The sequence below is a fragment of the Maylandia zebra genome, linkage group LG18, assembly GCF_041146795.1.
Source record: "Maylandia zebra isolate NMK-2024a linkage group LG18, Mzebra_GT3a, whole genome shotgun sequence".
NCBI lineage: Eukaryota > Metazoa > Chordata > Actinopteri > Cichliformes > Cichlidae > Maylandia > Maylandia zebra.
Window position 1 is genome coordinate 9069909 of NC_135184.1, and position 21596 is coordinate 9091504.

At 39.3% G+C, this 21596-nt stretch overlaps 1 protein-coding gene across 3 annotated transcripts; it reads right to left on the reverse strand.

The window, feature by feature from the left end:
- Window positions 1–77: 77 nt before the first annotated feature.
- On the reverse strand, window positions 78–12891 carry LOC101485288 (ATP-sensitive inward rectifier potassium channel 10). Of its 3 annotated transcripts, none has more exons than XM_004555171.3 (6): window positions 12581–12891; window positions 6297–6642; window positions 4175–4386; window positions 3816–3947; window positions 2935–3112; window positions 78–1573 (listed from the first exon to the last, which is right to left on the reverse strand). In XM_004555171.3, exons 2-6 carry the CDS (start codon window positions 6640–6642, stop codon window positions 1176–1178), a joined length of 1266 nt encoding a protein of 421 aa, XP_004555228.1. In that variant the 5' UTR covers window positions 12581–12891; the 3' UTR covers window positions 78–1175. The 3 variants fall into 3 exon arrangements, with proteins under 3 accessions (XP_004555228.1, XP_004555229.1, XP_076732652.1); XM_004555172.3 differs by lacking the exon at window positions 12581–12891 and adding an exon at window positions 10760–10906 and having other exon boundaries at window positions 6297–6610; XM_076876537.1 differs by lacking the exon at window positions 12581–12891 and adding an exon at window positions 10760–10905.
- Between the last annotated feature and the right edge of the window lie 8705 nt (window positions 12892–21596).

The following is a 21596-nucleotide window of genomic DNA, read 5'->3' on the forward strand; positions in this document are numbered from 1 at the left end:
TGTGTGATTTGTACACTAAAAAAAATAAGGGGATCCAACAAAGTGATCACAGAAGTGTTCAAGGAATAGTAGGCTACTGCTTTTTACATAAAGGAGAGTTCCTTTAATGTTTGTGCATATCTGGACATATTAATATTATTAAAGCTACAGAGACATTCAAAAAACTGTTACAGTCTGATTTGTTAAAAAAAAATTAATCATTTGTTTTTTAAAACTAACAATTCAATCATTTTCAGTGTTTGAGTGCTTTTAGTAGACTCAAAATTTAACACACATTCACCTTAACCTTTCAAGATGCAAATTTACATCACATACATAAAGTGCTATGTTCTGAAGCAGCAACAGCAGTCACGCATGACAGAAATCATGAAATACAAATACCATTACCAACATACAGGTCATACTGAACACAAAACGTATCAGCTTTGTCTACTTTTCAGTTGTAGTGCTACATTTAATTGAACTATTACAGTACATGTTTGGGTTTTTACCAGGAAATATAAAATATATTACTCATTTAGAGGAAATCGGGGGTAGGGAGGGGTTGCAGGAGGCAGAAAAACTGCTTTTACTCCTGTTTTACTGCAAAAACTCAGAGTCATATGACCTTTGTACATAAATGTTTACATGTAACAGGGTATGTATTTTAAACACACATTTGCATACATTTTAGGCGTATTATACACGGTTCAGTGCTTCTACTTAAGTGGGCGGGTGTTTCCATCTCACTTCGTCATAATAACGTCTCCAAACCCACTCTTTATTCTGCTCTACTTTGGAAAAAATGAAAATTAAACACCACTGTCTCACACCTTTTTGTAACTTGGTTAGTGCCCACTGAGATTTCCATCTTCTTTACTTGATTTTTGTATCATTTGTATTGTAGTTTTTTGAGTTAAAACTGTATGTAGTGTATGTGAAGTGAATGGACTTGTGCCGTGATCAGATGTAAAGAGCTGTAGTTATGACGTTATTCCTTCATATGAATACAGTCAAGTGAGTGTATCTATATATATCATACCCAGCAAGCATATGACAATAACATACTCCACATGTTCATACAGTAGTCAACATTAATCTGTTCTGTTCATCGATATGATGTTTCACTGATTTGTTATTTACACTGAACTTGGCGACGTCTCCTGTTGCTTTTTAAACCTTCTGGTTTATACTCTTCACACGTTGCTGATGCGAACACTCAGAGGAGCGTCCCTGACCCGACCTCGGTCCTCTCCTCGTTGTTCCCTGTAGCTCTGCTCCAGACGAATCTTCTCTGGATCAGTCACCTCAGGTACAGTCCCCCCTCCATTGCTCTGGTACCCGTGCTGGGGGCTGGATGGCTTAAAAATGGGGGCGGTCTTGGTCTTGGCCACTTTGTCGAAGAAGGCAAAGTCTGCTACATATTTCCCTGAGGGAGACAGGGAAACTACAGGGGGAAACTCGTAGCCCCAGAGGATCTCATCTGGCAGGTAGGAGGTGCGAACCTGACAGGTGGCGGAGGTTGGCTCCACGGTGGCGCTCATGATCACCAGCAACTCAAAGTCAGCCAATTCTGGGTCAGTCCAGCCACCACCTGAAGAAGGTACATACAATGGAAAGAAATGTCACATTAAAGTTAAAGACCAAGAATATCCTTAGGACAAAATGGATGAAAGAAAGTTATAAAGATATTTCACTTAAAGACTCACAGTTAAGGTTTTTAACCACTAGTAGTGCTCTTAATTTGTGTTATTATGAGCATTTTGTGTGTATCTTCTTTTAATTGGAGATCATGTATCGGAATTTCAGGAGCGGGACCACGCCTCCAAACACGCTCCTTCTGGTTGTCATCTCTATGGGTTCCCCCAGTTCTGCAAGCTGTTCATTCTCGTTGACGTGCCCCACCCTCCCTCCCTCCTTGTTTTCGATTCTTAACTTCTTCACTTCTATTTAGTACATGGAGATCTGCCAGGCCCGGGAGCCATCGACAGTCCCCTTCGAGGCCTTCCCCAAACCGCAGCTCAATTCATGTCCAAGCATCACCTTTACCTACTAAAACGCTGTCAAACCTAAAATGAGGACATTGGCCCAGCTAGTGAATCTTTATACAGATGAAAACTGGGGTTAAAAACAAGTGTCCATGCAGATAAAGAAGTAATGGAGACAGAACTGTCATCAGCTTTACAGCCATTTAATTACTGGAAGGACATCACCCATGGTCTGGTTGGGAATCAGAGACCATGTTGTTTCATTTCACATTTCTTTTTTTCAGATGAAGAACTGAGACAGTTTTGTTGCGTTTTCAGTGAAACAAAACTATGTCTCTGCTGGAAGTACTGTTAAAATTCTCCAAATGATCATCTGTTTTTAAAAAGCTGGTTTTATTTAGGCTCTATTTAATAGGTGATCAATAAATAACTATAATGTGGCTCATGAACTAAAATGAGTGTGAGACCCCTGAAGAATGTGACATAGTTACTACATTAACAAATACAGCATCAAGCAACATGTAAAACATTAAGCTAGTGGCTTCATTTTTTAAAGTCTTTTTTTAATCTTTTGACTTCACAACCAAAAAGAGGAAATTTATTTCTGCATGAATTCAATTTTTGTGAACCTAGTCATGACATTTCTCAGAAACTGAAGCTATTTTTAACAGTTCATTACTAGGCTTATTAACTAACTACAATTTGTGGAAAGCAGGCCTATTGTTAAATTCTCCACCTACACCAGAAAGGGAGGAATGAGGGATGATGTTTTTCTCTATAACACAAGTGTTGCTGAAAGCATTTGCCTTTTCCTACCAGCACCTTGGAAGGAGGTAAAATTGTGCTAGAAACCTTCAGGGTCAGATGTTTGTATGACAGAGGAATGAGACACAAAGGTCAAAGAAATCATTCTGATGCAGTTTGTGACACCACCCACCGAGTCTACTGCTCTCATCGCTAAACTTACCCTTGGCTGCCCAAGCTCTCAAGGGACTGTTGTCATCGATGACATGGTAGAAGGTAAGGGGCAGGATGAGGAAGGGGCTGTCACTGGAAGTGTCCACTTGAAAGGGGACATTTCTCTGATCCAGACGAACCGTCTCCCCTTCCTTGGTCAGAGACGTCTGGAGCAGTTTTCCAGTCACCTGATAGGAATATTGTGCACATGTTGCTTTAGTTCAACTGGTTCCCAGTTTGACAAATTTCTCATTCACACTAATCTATGACCTCTAAACCTATTTTTATTGTCTAGTCTTTACAAGTATGGAGTGTGTTACGGCTGTCTTCGTGGGCTGGGGTTCTGACATATAAATGTGACTGTGCAGGTGTGCCTCCAGGAGTGGTGGATCCTGAAGATGGTGTGCCTGGATTGGATGATGATCTGGAGGCGGGGTATAAGATAACGCGGTTGAGGATGGCAATCCATCCATCCTCGGTTTTACCCTCAACCAGCTGGGGTTGCGACATGCCCTGTGTTGTTTTGTGAATCCAGCAGGAAGTAGGGGTGGACCGCCTTTGCAGTTGGGCACAGTTTTCTCATGTTTTGTTAGTCAGCGAAGTAAGTGATTGTTGTTTGGTCATGTTTCTTTGGGGCTAGGCAAGCAGTCGCTCCTCTGAGTTAGTTTCCTTTTGTCTGCTATTTTGGCGTGGGTCCACCCCGAAGCCTGAGTGTCTCCTGTGAAACCCATTTTTGTTTTGTTCTTGTAAATAAACCATCTCTTATTTTAACTTATGGTGTGATGTGCTGCTTGGGGTCGAACTGGGGGTGGATCATTCCTCTTGACCTGCCGTAACAAGTGGAACTTTTCTCAGCTACTGTATACTTAAAGTATCTGCATGCATACTTGCCTGACACCCAATCAGGAGACTTTTGCGCATGTTGGCCACCCGGATCATGAGGCAGGGGCGGCCCTCGTGGGCGGATACCACAGCATGTTGGCTAAACTTCACTGTCTCACCGCGCTTCTTTGGCCGGGCAACCTGATCAGGAGGAACTTGGTCAGAGTCATCTTTGTTAATGATTATTGAGTAAACCTGCAGCTCACATGTACACTGCAGTGTTGTTTTAGTCAAGACAACTTCTGCTTTTTTTTTAAAAAAAAAAAAAATGTTTTCAAAACACAAATTAAGACCTGCACGGCTTTGTTGATACAAGGCACTTGTCTCTTTTCATTGCATCTTACATGGATATTTCATTTGTTGGCTACCTTGGCCAGAAAGGTACCGGTGATGAAGATTTCCATGAGCATGGTGATAACCAGTTGAACTATAAGAAGGATTATGGCAGCTGGACATTCCTCAGTGATGCAGCGAAAACCGTATCCAATGGTTGTTTGGGACTCCAGGGAGAAGAGGAAAGCCCCCGTTAGCGTCTGCATCTGCATCACACAGGGCGTGTGGTTTGATGGAGGGTCAAACTCTGGAGGAAAATGTTTAAAAAAGCATCAAAAGCTCTTTTAAGTAATTCTAAAATATAAAAATAAACACTTTTGTTATTATTTGCTTTTTAGTTTTATACACATTATTATGGAACAACAGACCAGAATATTTAAAGTCTGGCTAAAAAAGGGATTTTGCTATTAAACACACTGTCTGCTGAGACACGAGTAACATCAGCGGAAGAGGGGGAGAGGCGTGTGTTAACGAAAACTAAGATAGAATAAAGATATGATATAGTTGCCAGATTATAGCTAAAACTTCACTTTAACCGCAAGATAAGTTCAGTAAAAAAAAGAAACAACAGCCTCTGCATCTCTTTACAAGCCTCCTATAACATTCACCCTCACTGCATATGCATCCTGGTTAGCACAAAAAGTAAGGAAATTAGTTAGTTATTTTTTTTGTTTAACAATGCTTCTTGGCAATAGATCTGTTAGATTTGTAAGTAAAATGCATTATTAAATGCATGATTAAATTTAAATTCAAACAAATAACAAAATATAGAGCAATTAAACTGAATAGCACTGGCAGCTTTAAGACAGGAGAAGGCATGATCACATCACCCCTGTCCTAGCTAACTTACACTGGCTCCCCGTTAAATACCGTATTGATTTTAAAATACTTTTGCTTAGTCTTAAAATTCGAAATAACCTGGCGCCTAGCTACCTAACTGGTCTCTTCGACTTGTATAACCCTAAGACAGTACTATGATCGTCTAGCCAACTGTTATTAGTGCAACCAAGGTCTTGATTAAAGACCAGAGGTGACCCTGCCTTTGCTATTGCCGACCCTAGACTCTGGAACAATCTCCCAGTCGATGTCTGCACAGCTGAGTCCATTCAATTGTTCGCCAAAAAAACCCAGTTGTTTAACTTGGCTTTTGAATCAAATTAGTTTGACTTTGACCCGCTGCATTGCACTATGTAATTGTATTGTTCGTACCTTGTTTTACCTGTCATGCTCTGCCCCTAATTTTATCTGCACTGCGGTACAATTGTGAAACAGTTTGATGTACTCCGGTCTTTTAAAATGTGCTATAGAAATAAATTTCATTTCATTTAGTTTGAACAGGAGATCTTGTTGGCTCCACTTTCCCTTATAGTCACTTCTTTAGTCAAGGTTATATTCACTATTATGGTTGTTTTCACACTTGTCTGTAGTCTCTTTGTTTTGGTGTGAAGAAGGCAATGAGATCTGTTTCACACTTCTTCTTGCATTGCTCAGTTGCACATACATTGAGGTTGAGTGTCCTAAACAGACATGACTGAGGTTTTGCAAGAAGTCATGACGTGTAAAGCGCAATGAACACCTGAAGTCTGGGAAGCTTCTTAGCAAACACTCCTGTTTCAGTTTATGCAATGACTGTGTGCATTCGGTTTGAATGGGTTTGAATTCACACACACAGCACAACGGTTTTTCACTTTTTAAAAGAAGTCAGCAGGAAGTCTAAGTATTAAACTGTCAGTGGTTGACAACTGAAACACTTGAATAGTTAGATATTTTTGCACTGACCTGCAGGTTTTAGTGTTTCTCAAATGTATAAATAATTTGGGGTTTTAAAGTCAGCACTGACATTTTTTCAGACATTTCCTGTATTCGACCCATAATAAACCACAAACCTGCGCAGGAAGATTAGGTACTTTTTGTGCAGATGACTTGAAGTCAAAACTGGAAACTTTCTGTATGATTCAGTTACTAATTATGTAACTGAAAAACACTTTTCAGGTGTAATAGTGAATGATTGTTAATGTCAGTTGAAACTTTTAACTGAAAACCCGCTTGTAGATCACTTAGAATGACTCCATGTGCCAAACTCAAGGCCGGTGAGGCGTGTCAGTGTGAACCTATGACCTGATCTTTGCTCTTTTAAATTTCTCCCTGCTTTCTCACCAAGAAGGTCTCCATGGACCAGTGCGACCAGGTACCACAGCACCCCGAACACGAACCAGGTCCCTGCAAAAGTGGCAGTGAACAGGAAGAACTTGTAGCGCCACTGCATGTCCAGAAATGTTGTCCAGAGGTCACGCATGTACAGAGCACTCCGTCCGCTGACATGCTCGATGCGCACGTTGCTTCGCCCGTCTTTGGACAGGACACGTCTCCTCTTCCTCAGAGACCCTCCCCCACTAGATATGCCACCACCAAGTAAAGGTTTTAAGACATCTGTCTGTGTCTGCGAGTGGCAAACTTTATGTGGAGAGGAGCTACGAGAGGAAGGAGGTGTGGCAGATGTCATCTGGGAAATAGAAAAAAATGGAATACAATGTTTTTATTGGTCATTTGTCTGACACAAAGTACACATTCTCATCCTGGAGTGCAAAATATGTTATGCTTTAAAATATACAGGATCTGCACAATCCTTGTTAGGGGTCTGCAGGTATAAGCTGTGGTGTAAGCTGCAGGAAACCTTTGCATTTTGTGGTTTTGTGCTTTTTACTTTTAGGTGTAGGCACAAAGTTAATTGGTTGGATTTCAAAAAAAGCTCATGATTTGAGCTCCTTCAGAACAGTAAGCCTGCTAGCTGAAAAGAGGCAAGCTGAGTGTGACATCCGACACATGTTAGAGGAACTTTAGTTTCATATTTAAGCAGAGCCAATCTGATAACAGTGGCTTCCTGTGTACAGACTTTACACTCTTCCCACTATGACTAACTGCAGCTGTTAGTAACTTCCCTGCAGATATCTGCTCTCTCATTAACACATTTAAACTACGTGTCTAATATGTGTTTGTTTCAGCCTGGTAATAATTTTAATAACAGAATAACAAAGATGAAAGGTCATGCAGACCCACACATGTTGTTGTGGGAAATTCTTTAGCTGGTGAAACTGTTCTGGGAGTTCACTCAGACAGGAATCCTCTCTGGTCATGAGTCACTCTCCAACAGAAACTGATTGAATGTAATAATAGTTTGAGGAATTTACTAAAATTCACTGTGTTAATATTAGAACACCACATATTCAGTGAGTAGTTCTGACAGAAGAATGAATAAATACACATATTAACATGTACCATATATTTCATTTCCAATATCATGGCTCAAGGAAAGTTTTCTGAAGCATGAATATTTTAGCAGCAATGAGAAGTGCCACCCTGCCAACAGTTTAGAGGCAGCAAATCAAGGATTATGAGAAGGCAAGGCCAGTGCCATATGGCTGTTCTTATAGTATGGATGAGTTAGACTGTGTAAACCCTAAAAATATAAAACAGATAACACCATTAAAAAAATGTGAGAAATAAAAGAAGAAACCCTTAGAGGGCAAGTTAACACTAACACATTTTAAATGTCTGTACCCTGCCCATTATTTCCGTAAATAGGCATTCTTGGTGTTTGGAAATTTACTGAAATATAGTCATGAAGAAGTGACATATGCCGTCACTGTGTGGCCCAAAAGGGGTGCTTTGTTCTTCTTTTGATTGCGATCTTTGAAACTAAAACCTGAAACAGGAAGAACAAACCTTTCTTCACGTTTCAAAACTTATTGGGTTTCAGCTTCATGTGTTGTGTCACATAGAAGATAGAGAACTCTCCTCTTGTGTAAATCATTTCTTTAGAATAGTCTGTACATGTTTTTCAGGTAAGGTGGGCTGCTTGGTGCTTTTTATGGTGGTTAAACGGTAGAGTGAGTCATTAAAATGTGGTTTCAAAAAGTAAATTTCAGTGACTAAGTATAGTTACGCATGGAAGTCATACATTTTCTCACCATGTCGTGCCTGTGACTCACTAGCTGTAAACTACTAACCAAAAAAGCTAACTAACAAATATGTGACCAGTGATGGAAAGATAAACTATGATATATTTCTGACTCATAGATGCTAACTCCTTTAGCATGTTCTTTGAAATGCATGCATTTCTTCAGACTGACAGCATCTCCATCACTGTCAGCTGTCAGCTCCACTTTGTGTCAGTTAACATGATGGTGAATGCTAAAGAGGAGAGACTTGGTATTAGAGGAAGTACAAGCTCACACATCTGTTAGTGTGGTTAGATCTTTCTTAAGACCAGGTTTGGGCGATGTATACTTGATGTGAAAAACAGGAAGAGAAACAGCTGCTAATCAATGTTTAGTCCCATATTTGGACTAACCCTCATCTAAAACAAAAGACCTGTCTATTTCTGTCTTTAGAAAGACAAATTGAATTTCAAATGTCCCCGTGATCTGATAGCAAGTATTTCAGTTTTTCAGTTTTTACATTTTGGTATGTTTGCATGAATATGTAGATGAAAGAATATTTAGATACAGGTCATGTCAGACAGCTAGCTCCTGCATAATTTGACATGCTCACTTACGTTCAACAAATGATGGAGGTCAAGTGAGAGAATAGCCCACAAAACAGGGAGATAAGGAAGAGGAAGGTGAAAAGAAAGAAAGAAAGAAGACAGTAATTAGGATGCATTCATTGACGCAACAGACAACCCACACAGAGACTCATTTGTGATCCAAAGGACAGAGAAGAAACTTGAAAGAGTCAATTAAGGTCAAAATCTTTGTTGGAAACTCAGACGTTTATCAAGATAAAGTTTATTTAAAAAGCTTACTGTTGATTCTGATCAGGGAGACCTTTAGTGGACAAAGAGTGAACTTCTGACTGGAAACCAGAGACAGCAAGAGACAGTGAGAGATGGATAGGGAAAGGGCCAGTTCAGCTTTCTGTGTGCTTTGGCCTTGTTCAGCCTGAGACTTGACTCCTGTGAAGTCTTTTCTCGGGTGTTTTACACTCTGGATCCTCAGAAGATCACTCTGTGAGAACTTCTCACGCTCATTAAAGCAGAATGTAAAATTCTCCTTTTCATGTAAAAGGATATAAAAGCTCTCTGGTCTTCATGGTCCTCTCAGGCCAAAAAGTAAGTGGCCACCTGTTAACATGATAATTTGTGATTACTGGGAATCTTATTTCAGCTTCCTGATTGTTGATAAAATTTTGGAGCCTGGCTTCAGGGATTTGATCCCACTCAATGACAGAAGCATCGGTGAGCTCCAAACGTATATTAGTGGTGGAAGTAATACTCAGATGTATAAGTAAGAAGAAGTCCTGCAATGCAACTGAAATCTTTTGTAATAAAATTGTGTTTATTATATTCTGCATATAATGATCAGTGTGACAGACATATTACTAAAAACACTGTGAATTTGTGGCTTAATGGCATTTTATTCTTGCAGCTAGTCAAACTGACACTATTTTCAGCTGCATTTACACTGTTTTTCTAAAGCAGTTGTTTATTTCTGACAGACTAGCTTCCTCCAAAAATGACAATGTAAATTACTCGTGCAAGCATAAGTTGGGCAAGCTTCAGCTGTCTTGCAAATGAGGTCTGGTGTAATCACCATCACATCACACAAACAACAAGGCAAAGTTTTGAGGGGTTTTCTCCATAAAAGGAATTGATGGCAAGAGTGCCAAACAGAATCTGAAAGCAAAACTTTAAACCTAATTCAAGATTCTCACCCTTCATAATGCCGCTGTGCTGGGGACTGTTTTTCTGTCTCCTATGTTTCACTTTAGAGGCACTTACATGTGTCATCTTCATAGCATAAACGAAAATTATCATTTACTTGGATTCTCAGCCTAGAGTTTGGACCCTACTTGGATGTTCACAATAAAAACAAAGATGTGTAAAAGGTATAGGAGAGAAAAACAAACAGCTCTTACTTTCTCTCCTTTTTCTAAATAACAGATTTTGCCCCTAGAAAATTTGAGCGAAATAAAATTAATTCATATAAACAGTTCAGAGATGAAAAATCGCTTTGCTGAAATTTGTAACAATTCACATCTGCAACAAGACAACAGGCCCAGAGATGCTTTTGAGAAAGTTTGCACGCAAACGAGTTTAGAAACACTTTTCTTACTCGTCTGCAATGTCAAATAAATTTCCGGTGAACTGCATGTAAGTGCGGTAAAGGACTTAATTATTATACACTGTCACGGTCCAGCCTGCAGCCAGCATCTGTGCCAAAGGCATTAGATAGGGCTGAGGTCAGGGTTTTTGATAAATTCTAAACTGCAAAAAAAATTTTACTTTTTTGCACAGATGTGAAAATATTATTTCCTCATTCTCATCTCTAGACCAGGTGTGTCCATATACTTTTGCCTCGTAGCATAAATCAAAAATAGCTCCTTTGCTGATTGTGGATTACATAACCGATCAGCTTTAATTACATCACACTTTTGTGAGCCATTCAAAGGCTTTGCACTTACAATGGATCAATTGAAAACTTCACTCTTTCAACTCTGCATCACCCTCTTACCCAGCCCTGTCCCTGTCAGCCGCGCACACACGAATACGCTCGCAAATTCCACTACAGCCATGTATCAGATAACTAATAGAGTAAATGAGAGGGAAACTATTAACGAACCTCTCCAGCAGGATGTATTCCATCTCCATGGCAGCGCTACAACTTTACTGTACCTGCAGCCTCAGTGAGACGAATCCAAGAACTCAATCAAAACTTTTGTCTGACAAAAAGAGCAGTGGATGTTTTCCTGATCTCCCTCTTTCTCTTTTCCTCTCTCTTCTTCTCCTTTCCTCTTTCTCTCGCCTTCCTTCCTTCCTTCTCTCTATCTCTCTCCCCTCTGTGTACACAGGAATGCTTTGTTGCGAGCTCAGATAAAAGAAACAAAAGGCGCCATTGACAAATACGACTCTGTGCCCATCCATGTGTGTGCGTGTGTGAGAGTGTGTGTGATTATGTGAGAGTAGGATTGAAATTACATGTGTCTTTTATGTGATCGTAGGTGTGTCATTTTGTATGCATGTAAATACAAGTGCACAGCTATGCATGTGTGCCAGTCATGTTGTGTCAGTATAAATACGTCTTCACATTGTGAGGACTCAACGTTTCACTGATGGAAGAAAAGCAAGTCGTCACAACGTAAACACAAATCAGTGCATTTTGGTTGAATTAGGCTTGTAGGTAGGGAAGCTTATATTAAAGTTTTTTGAGTGAATGAATGAATGAGTAAAAGTCCTGAATGTCCTGTGAAGTGGTGTGTGTGTGTGTGTGTGTGTGTGTGTGTGTGTGTGTGTGTGTGTGTGTGTGTGTGTGTGTGTGTGTGTGTGTGTGTGAAAATGAAAGAGAGGGAGAAATGAGTAAAGTGGAAAATGAGAGCACACAGACAGAAGGGGAAAGAGAGAAAGATCTGTGACAAAAGGCCCTCATTAGTATTCTGGAGTGAGGAGTAATCCCCCTCCCTCCCCTCCAGACACACTCACACACACTTTTCTCCCCCTTCTTATTTTATTTGTTATTTTGTTTTTTTCCTTCTGTCAAAAAATTCATTAAGATTCATTAAGAAATAAAAACTTTTTTCTCATCCTCTAAGCGTCTTTTTACTGACGATCTAAAGTTCATTTATTAGACATGTTCTCCCTCTTTAAAGATCAGATTTGGGGAAATATAATCGACAATATCATGCTATAGTTTCATTGTGATGGAGATGCGGGGAAGTGTAAACTTCTTCAAGTGTTGATCAGATCTTCACCAAAAACTGTTGATTTACCTCTTTTGAGGCAGCATTGAACCTTTTTTTAAGGTAAACTGAAATAATAAACTGGAGCAAATATGCACAATAATAAACCTTCTGCCTGGTTTACACTGTGAAATAAACTGAACTCGATTTGTATCCACAGCTTTCAAAGCATTTTTAAGTTTGTTTTATATGGTATGTTTTACAGAGATGGAAAGAACAAACTGATCATTGCTGACAAGCTGATTGCTGATAAAATGTCCATCTATCTATCATCTTCCGGAAACCAAGATATTAAGAGAAACACTTTAAGGAACTGTGAAACTTTACTTCAAAATGCAGCACAAAAAGACAAGTCCCCTTTATTAACTTTTTATTTTGTAAATGATATATTCAAGATCGTTTATGCTACTGTCATGGATTTTTGTGTTTTGCAACCTCTGATTGTGCAAGGCAATGCTCTCATGATCTAATTTGCAGTGTGTCAGCATTTTCTGAAATATTGTTTCGGTTCAACAATACATGCAGTAAAAAATCAAATCAATTTAATAAGCTCAAATATATAATTACACACATCTACACAATCGCTTTGTCCTGGAGAATTAATTCCATGGAGAATTATTACTTTACGAGTCTAATGATCATCGGGTCCAACTCTGATTTATTCTTTCGTATTTCCAGCGCACTTTGTTGAGAATTCATTTGCTTACCTTTTCAGCGCAGGCTGCAATCTAATTGACCCGTACAGAGAGGAGTTAGGAGCCTGGAGCCTCAGCCTTTCGTCCACATGGCTGCTTTGTTGTCATGCTCACAGGACACAATTGGGACTGTAACTCTGCAGGAGTAACTTCAACACCCTGCGTCCCACGACACTGATACACTGCTGAGGAGAATTATGGAGACAGTCACTGGCTCATCGGGCTCTTGTTTCGGACCCAAAGCCCGCTCTCACTGGCTACAAATTCTTCCCAAAGTGACAGGACTTGGCTTTATAACAGGCCCCTCTCTCACTGTTCCCCCTGAGCTCTCTCATTCCTGAATCCCTGTTGCGTCCTGAAAGTCTGTGTAATTGGTGTGATAATTGATCGCCACTCCCCACAGTCTCCCTTTTTCCTTTTTTTTTTATTAAAATGACACAAAGGGCCATGAATACATCATACAGGCAGCACACCAGATTCACGCAGAGAGAAATAAACACACATGTTCAGTGCCTCGCGTGCACATTCTGCACAAACGCACACAAGGACATGTGCACGCGCCAACAAATGGCCCTAACAAACCACCCCCTGCAGCAAACCTACACACACACAAGTACACACACAAACACTCTTTTAGGGGAAACCACAGAGCACCCTATTCATTTCTTCTGTGCCCGGCGTTTGCTGTGTCCAAGAGCGTCTGTACGGAGCATCCTGTTAAGCTCCACCACATAAAGAGGGGCATCCGTGAGGTGAATACAACCCCATGGTTTGGCTCAGGAGAGGGTGACAAAGCATTATTTAATAGAAAGAGGACCATTGGTCAATGAGGACCATTGGTCACATGTGCAGAAGAGTCCACTTTGAACAAAGTGCAGGATCAGCCCTGAACTTTATTTTTGTGTTGTTATTGTTGCCATCAAGATGTTCTATTTTAAAGCAACACTGGAGCCTTTCTGTATTACCCCCGACCGCCAAAAAAACAAGACACATATATGAAGAGGAAGTCAGTATCGTGGAAACGAAATAACCACTGTGAAACTGTGTAAAAGTTTTCTGTGTATTCAAAAGAAACGGAAAATATGTGTGATCGTGGCAATGCAAGCGTGTGGCCTTTGAAGAGGAAGGAAAAAGATAAGATTAAACCACGCTGTCTGAACTTTTCTTACACAGTCAGTTTTTGCATGCACATCTATAAAGCTGCAGGAGCAAGAATCCTAAAATCAAAGCGTAGGCTGAAGCAGCATGAACGTTTATTCTTCTCATTTGTGGCAGTTAGTTGGTTATTTGTTCCTGCATTTTGCAGGGCATCTCCACGCAAGGTGCTTGTACTTCAACATTAGTGTATGAGCGCAAGAATTATAAAGTGTGTGTTAGTTTATAAAGTTTAAAGTAAAAGTAGAAGTAATAGTTTTCTTCAAGGGTTGTTTTGTGGTCACAGTGACAATCAAGCTCTAAGTAATTTAGCCTGAAAATCCAGTTATTACAACACAACAACATTCGAGCATTTAGCCAAGTATTTCACTTTGTTAAAATAATGCATGCTAACCTGCACGTGCATTAATAGCCCCGCAGTCTAGAGTTTATCTGTTTTTGGCAGGTATATTATGTGCGGAAACTACCTTTATTAACTATGTAACTATGTGAGAAAAGTATCTGTCCAAATAAAGTTGCTGTACTGCACACTAATTATATGTAAGTTTGTGCACTGAACGTAAAGTCGACCCTCAGTGCTAATTTTACCCCAACCTGTATGAGCATCACTCAACCCACATTCAATTTCCTCCACAGTTCTTGTAAATTACAGTCAGTACTTCTGACTTGACTAGGAAGTTGGACCAAGCAAGGGGGAACGATAAAAATATGGCTTCCCTTTTACTTTAAAACTTTATCTTTATTATACCACTTACTGATGGGTTTTTTTCTCACTTAGTTAAAAAGTATTAGTATCAACATATTCTAATTGAAGATATGTCATCAAATATGGTACCTGCAAAAAAAGTAATGATCTCACCATCTTCTCTTTTTGAGCATGACTTTGATCATTTAAAACCTCAAGGTGCTGAAGTACTCGAGACATCGAGACATACATGCGTGCATGCATGTGATTCAGTTTCAGTATGAAAAGCTGTTAAAAAAATCAGCTGTTTACCGTTTTTTCTCTTCATGCGCATGCTAGGGAAAAAAAGTAGGGGTATGTGTGTGTGTGTGTGTGTGTGTGTGTGTGTGTGTGTGTGTGTGTGTGTGTGGTGGGGTCAGTCAGTGCTCTTGGCTCATGTTAGCTGTTAGTGGTGGTGTTGGTGAACTTACCTCCGTTCTTTAGAAACTCTTTTTCTCACCCTCCTTTTTCTCTCTGCAGCCTTTTATCTGATTCTCTCTGCACATTTAGTTGCTGTTTTGCTGTTTTTCCCACTTCCTTCCGGTTCTTACTTCTGCTTGGTGAATTCACTAAGGTGAAAACACAGACATCAGGTTACAGAGAGTTTAAAAAAAACTTGTTGCCAATATTCATGACAGACTTACAAATTCAGGGTTTATTTAAAATGTAGACTTGGTTCATTCATTCATTATGTTTAGCATCCAGCATTATGTAATTATGATGCCGCAATAATAACAATAAAAATACATAATATCATACTATGTTTCATTCAATATCTGTCAGCTTCAGGTGAGCTTTAGGCAATAGACAAATGGATGGATGGATGTTTGATGTTTTGTTTAAAAAATAGTAGCTGTGCAAGACCAATTACAGAAGTTTGACTTTTGCTGCAATTCCAGGTTTAGTCAGCAGAGGGAAACATATGACAGTATTTCCTACTATTGATCATTTGAGGAATGAGCTCCCTTTTAAGATAAAAAAAAACAAGTCATTATAGTATAACTCACTGTGGTTTAGGTAACGGTGAGGGTTGAGAAGTGTGTGTGTGTGTGCGTGTGTGTGCGTGTGTGTGAGTGAGTGTTTGCGTGTGTGTGTGTGGTACACGTATTACTCATTTTCAGATGACCTTTATTTCTTCACACAGCCACATCACAGGGACCTGTTTCCCTTGCAAGGAAAAAACAGCAAGTTTCCATAAGATAAAGTTAAGGTGAAAATGTGCTTAACAGGAACAGGAAGTTTGGGTAATGACCTCAATATCTAAGGTACTATATGTGAGTTTACAGCAGACATTCAGGCCACCAGTTGCTATGCTCTTTGCAGGCCCAATCACTCACACCTGATAGTATTTCATCTCCTCAACAACACTTTAGATACATTGCAGAAATATATATGTATATACAGACATATATATTACTACAATGTATCTTAGATGCAAGATTATTGTACAGGGAGTGCAGAATTATTAGGCAAATGAGTATTTTGTCCACATCATCCTCTTCATGCATGTTGTCTTACTCCAAGCTGTATAGGCTCAAAAGCCTACTACCAATTAAGCATATTAGGTGATGTGCATCTCTGTAATGAGAAGGGGTGTGGTCTAATGACATCAACACCCTATATCAGGTGTGCATAATTATTAGGCAACGTCCTTTCCTTTGGCAAAATGGGTCAGAAGAAGGACTTGACAGGCTCAGAAAAGTCAAAAATAGTGAGATATCTTGCAGAGGGATGCAGCAGTCTCAAAATTGCAAAGCTTCTGAAGCGTGATCATCGAACAATCAAGCGTTTCATTCAAAATAGTCAACAGGGTCGCAAGAAGCGTGTGGAAAAACCAAGGCGCAAAATAACTGCCCATGAACTGAGAAAAGTCAAGCGTGCAGCTGCCAAGATGCCACTTGCCACCAGTTTGGCCATATTTCAGAGCTGCAACATTACTGGAGTGCCCAAAAGCACAAGGTGTGCAATACTCAGAGACATGGCCAAGGTAAGAAAGGCTGAAAGACGACCACCACTGAACAAGGCACACAAGCTGAAACGTCAAGACTGGGCCAAGAAATATCTCAAGACTGATTTTTCTAAGGTTTTATGGACTGATGAAATGAGAGTGAGTCTTGATGGGCCAGATGGATGGGCCCGTGGCTGGATTGGTAAAGGGCAGAGAGCTCCAGTCCGACTCAGACGCCAGCAAGGTGGAGGTGGAGTACTGGTTTGGGCTGGTATCATCAAAGATGAGCTTGTGGGGCCTTTTCGGGTTGAGGATGGAGTCAAGCTCAACTCCCAGTCCTACTGCCAGTTTCTGGAAGACACCTTCTTCAAGCAGTGGTACAGGAAGAAGTCTGCATCCTTCAAGAAAAACATGATTTTCATACAGGACAATGCTCCATCACACGCGTCCACAGCGTGGCTGGCAAGAAAGGGTATAAAAGAAGAAAAACTAATGACATGACCTCCTTGTTCACCTGATCTGAACCCCATTGAGAACCTGTGGTCCATCATCAAATGTGAGATTTACAAGGAGGGAAAACAGTACACCTCTCTGAACAGTGTCTGGGAGGCTGTGGTTGCTGCTGCACGCAATGTTGATGGTGAACAGATCAAAACACTGACAGAATCCATGGATGGCAGGCTTTTGAGTGTCCTTGCAAAGAAAGGTGGCTATATTGGTCGCTGATTTGTTTTTGTTTTGTTTTTGAATGTCAGAAATGTATATTTGTGAATGTGGAGATGTTATATTGGTTTCACTGGTAAAAATAAATAATTGAAATGGGTATATATTTGTTTTTTGTTAAGTTGCCTAATAATTATGCACAGTAATAGTCACCTGCACACACAGATATCCCCCTAAAATAGGTAAAACTAAAAACTACTTTCAAGAACATTCAGCTTTGATATTAATGAGTTTTTTGGGTTCATTGAGAACATGGTTGTTGTTCAATAATAAAATTATTCCTCAAAAATACAACTTGCCTAATAATTCTGCACTCCCTGTATGAATAAGTCCAAGAGCAAGGAATTTTAAGAAAGTCCTCATGAAAACTTATCTGATCTGGTGTCCAGACAACACTTATAATACCTCTGGCACTGCTGCTAGAACCACAGTTGCTCAGTATGAGAATTTTTCTTTGAATTCCAAATCATTACCTAGTGAAGTATCAGCGTCCCCTACTGAATCAGCAGCTTTTAAGACTGGAGCGCCCCCTACTGGTGGCCAAAGGCACCAACCCTCAATTTATGCTCGTTGGTGTGTGACTTCATTGTTAAAGTTTCATGAAAAATAATGAAAGCAACTATAATAACCACTTTATTCCGCGACGACTCCAGTCTTTAGGGATGGATATGATACTACTTATTATTTTCTTTATTTTGACAAAATAACAAGTTGATTATCTAACTATTCAAAACTGCCATCATTAGTGATATGATGCTTTTAACCCCAATGTTGTGTTAGGTCAAATTTGACAACTTTAAAAGTTTTACCTCCAAAAAATGTAGTTGACTTATCAGACTGACCTAAGATTCCATGTCTTTGTCCACAAAGAAGATTTCCTGAAAAGAAACAAGCAAAGGTTGTGGTTCTGGAGCTTGATTGGAGGTCTCGGGGACATAAGATGATAATTTCTTCATCTTGTGCGGTCTTGGTCAGGAACTGTGTCAGAAGCAAGTGTAGTTTTGGGATACTTTCCTCGGTGCACAAATAAAACATTCACTTTTGACCAGGAACACAACGTTACATTATGTGACTGTATAAAACTTTTAAATGTTTCAAAACAAACGTTCATTATAATATTGACCCAGAGTAGTCTCTAATACACAGTTTACCGTTTGATCCGATTATTTCTTATAATCAATATAAGACAGAAATTGTGTTTCTATAAGAACTCAAATTCAAGACATATAAGATCAGATTAATGAGATTAATAAAGTGGGAACACAAAATTGTTTGACGCGAAATGAACACAACATGAGGGCTAAAGTCAGCTCATAGGTCTGTAGTCAGAACACAAAAAATGACCCAGTTTCTTTCATTGTTAAGAAATGCATGTTACAGAATAAGCATTGCATCCAGTAGGACATGCTCCCCTTCAAAGACACACTGAAACACATAAATGTGCGTTAAAGGCAAAAGTTTCTTCAGCTTCACAGTTCAGCCTCATTCGTCCTTTATCAGAGGGCTGTGGCGACCCCTACAGGAAACAACAGAAAGCAAAAGAAGATCAAGTTTGTTTTATCCTTTTCCTTGGTATCGTGGTTTGGAAGTTTATCTGTAAAAGAACAGAAAGTAGAAAGTTACTCAACCAAAATGTTAAATTGTCTAAGAGGCTGATTGGTGAGCCACAGCTGAACCAGTCGTCCTTGTGCAGACAGTTTTACTTGACAACTCTCAGCCTTCGCGTAGCGACTTTGACTTTCCTGCTTCTGGAAAAAAGGGTTTTAGTGCAGAACAATACTTTGTTCCAGGATCCAACACTCAAATAAACAAATCATAGCTCTGGTTCACTAAATTAAGTTGTTAATATTGATTTTTTTTTTTTAATTTATTCATTCATTCAGCATTCTGTTGACTGTGTTTCTATATATAATATATCCACATGCGCATGGATGCCTCACTACTGCAGCTCAAATCTAACTGGTTAGCTTGGTTAGGTTTGAGGCCTATAAACAACAGGAAATAACATGAATGTGTTCAACATTCAACTGAATTCAATTCAAGATGAAGGGTTGAGGTTGTGGATGTTGTGGAGGAAGTAAAAGGGGGAAAAAAAGAGTAAAATAAAGTATGCATGTAACAACTTTCATTAAGGCCGTGCCTAAATAATAAACTCCAATTTTATCTGGAATTCTGGTTAATTAATTGTGAACCTGTTGCTCCTTAAAAGGACGTCAAAGGACAATTAACCTACAATTAAACAGTAGCTCGAATCTGCTTTGGGTTATCAAAGCAAAATTCTTGCACTTGTGACCTGTTACTAATTTATATTCAGAGTGAGAGCAGCGGGCTTTGGCTTGCACGTCAGGAAGCCGTGTGAATGCAAATCAGCAGTTACATAACAGTATGTAACAGAACACTGGCTGCTCTGTACAGCTCCCAAAGCAGGTATATAACACAGGACACACTGTGATATAGTGAACACATAAACTCTGGCATGCATACATTACACGTGTATGAACCTGTCATTTTAAAACCATCTGGTTTTAAAACTCTTTATTCACTAAAGCTACTGTTATGTTCACATGCATACAAATGGGCTGCCATTTAATTTGTACTTGAAGGACTATTCCTGATTATTTTGTGTTCGGCCTTCCTTTTGTAAAAACATCAATTTAGGATTTTTACTTAGTCAACACTTTAAAGAATGACTGGTGCTTAAACAGTGCTCACTAGATTTTGGTGAAATTTGGGGCAACACTTGCAATGATCTTTAGGAGTTTAGACCCAATGTTTGTGGTAAAACCCATGGAAAATATTCACTAAATCCCAAAAGCAACATATCCTTCATTTTGGAACATATACTTTTCTTCTAGTTCCACCAACATCTGCAGTATGTCTCCTCTGAAGTGTAGTATTTCATTATGTAAGAGCCCAAGGGCAGATTTAGTGCTGAACTCCTCGCTACCAATGAAATGAAACGTTTTAATGTTAAAGACGCCCAGCCCTTTTACCCAAGTGTCCCCTCATGCCTGAGGAGAAGTGCATGTTCAGCCATGAGCAGAGGAAGGGTCCCCAGTCCTGACAGTTCATTTCTGTAAGCAGCAACAGCTGTAGGAAAATAGCAGACTGACAAAATAATCTGAAGAGGCTGAAAAATGTTTTTTCAGCTCTTGAAAAACTTACACTCATCTTATAAATAATTCTCAGCACGTTCTAAAATTATTTAAGAACAACCTCAGATGATTGATGGTACATGATTTATTACAGTGTTATTATATATTAAAGAGAAATTCAGCAAAATGCTGAAGCAGTGAGTGAAAAACTAATTACAATCCAGCATTCAACCATTCAGTTTGCTGCAGTGCTTGGGATCATTAACTGTAGAATACTTTGGTATACAGTGTAGATCATGGTCAGCTCATTAACCGCGAGGACCACCCCCTGTGCTTGACAGATGACTTTTTTTTAAAAAATGTCCTGATAAATATAAAGATAAAACCTTAGAACTGAAAGTGGGCTTACTTTTCTTTTTCTTTTAAATGACTGTATCTTTAGAAAACAATTGCAAGCTGTTGCTTTAAAAAAAAACAAACTTTTTTTTTCTTTCATAATAACTTTATTAAAAGCGTAAAATTTGCACACAGAACCCAGGATAGCTCACACTGCTAAGTAGTGCCACATGGGAATGTACAACCTTGAGACTTGATCCACAATCGCCTTCTCACTATCTCAATCAACACTTACAGCTTAAAATCTTCTGAGTTCGTTTTCCTGTGAATCAGTTCATCCCTCCAAACACAGATCGATGATAAACTAGAATTTTTCATTGTTTCAAGTACATGAAGAAATGCCTACTCTTACCACGTGTGGCTAAGTTACTCTGGAAAGTTGATTTGCCTTTCCCCATCATTTGTCAACAAAGTCTGTATGCGGTAAGCTTTTTGAGCTGTGACAATTTATTCCTTCTAATATTTCTAGTAAATACTAGAAGAAATTAAAATATGCCGGATATTATGTAGCTTATGGTCCTTTTTGTATCACGTGCAGGGCGATTGCATCAGCACCAAAATCTGCACAACCACGTTCTTGAATGGGGTTCGGTGCTGCCTTCAAGTCCTGTGGGAAATTCGACCAAAGTTTTGATGCTTGTTCAAAAAGCTAAAGAATAACTCCCAACGTCTTACCTTCAATCTCCTTTTCAAATAGTATAACAATAATATCCCTCAGAAACATTTGCTTGTCTTTGATCCCGTTATTAAAAACGTTGTTGTTCTTTATCTATCCCAAAGTGGGTATATTCTTGTGTGCGCAGCAGTTTTATTTGGGTGTAAAACACGCTAAATAAAAGCTCGAGAAAGTTAAGAAAGCGAGGTAATATAGAATATATGAGCTAAGTAAGTAAATTTAAATGGTTTATAATAAAAGGCTAACAAGGTTAACTCATCTTAAGGGAATATTATATATAATTAATAAAGAATGTCTTACAGTTGGTATAT

What these genes read in the sequence shown, in the direction of transcription:
- LOC101485288 (XM_004555171.3), bottom strand. Translation starts at nt 6,642, where the DNA reads ATGACATCTGCCACACCTCCTTCCTCTCGTAGCTCCTCTCCACATAAA. An exon ending in CCGGTACCTTTCTGGCCAAG is followed by an intron (nt 3,948 to 4,174) that starts GTAGCCAACAAA and finishes CCTCCTGATCAG; the next exon opens with GTTGCCCGGCCAAAGAAGCG. An exon ending in GTCTCCTGATTGGGTGTCAG is followed by an intron (nt 3,113 to 3,815) that starts GCAAGTATGCAT and finishes TATTCCTATCAG; the next exon opens with GTGACTGGAAAACTGCTCCA.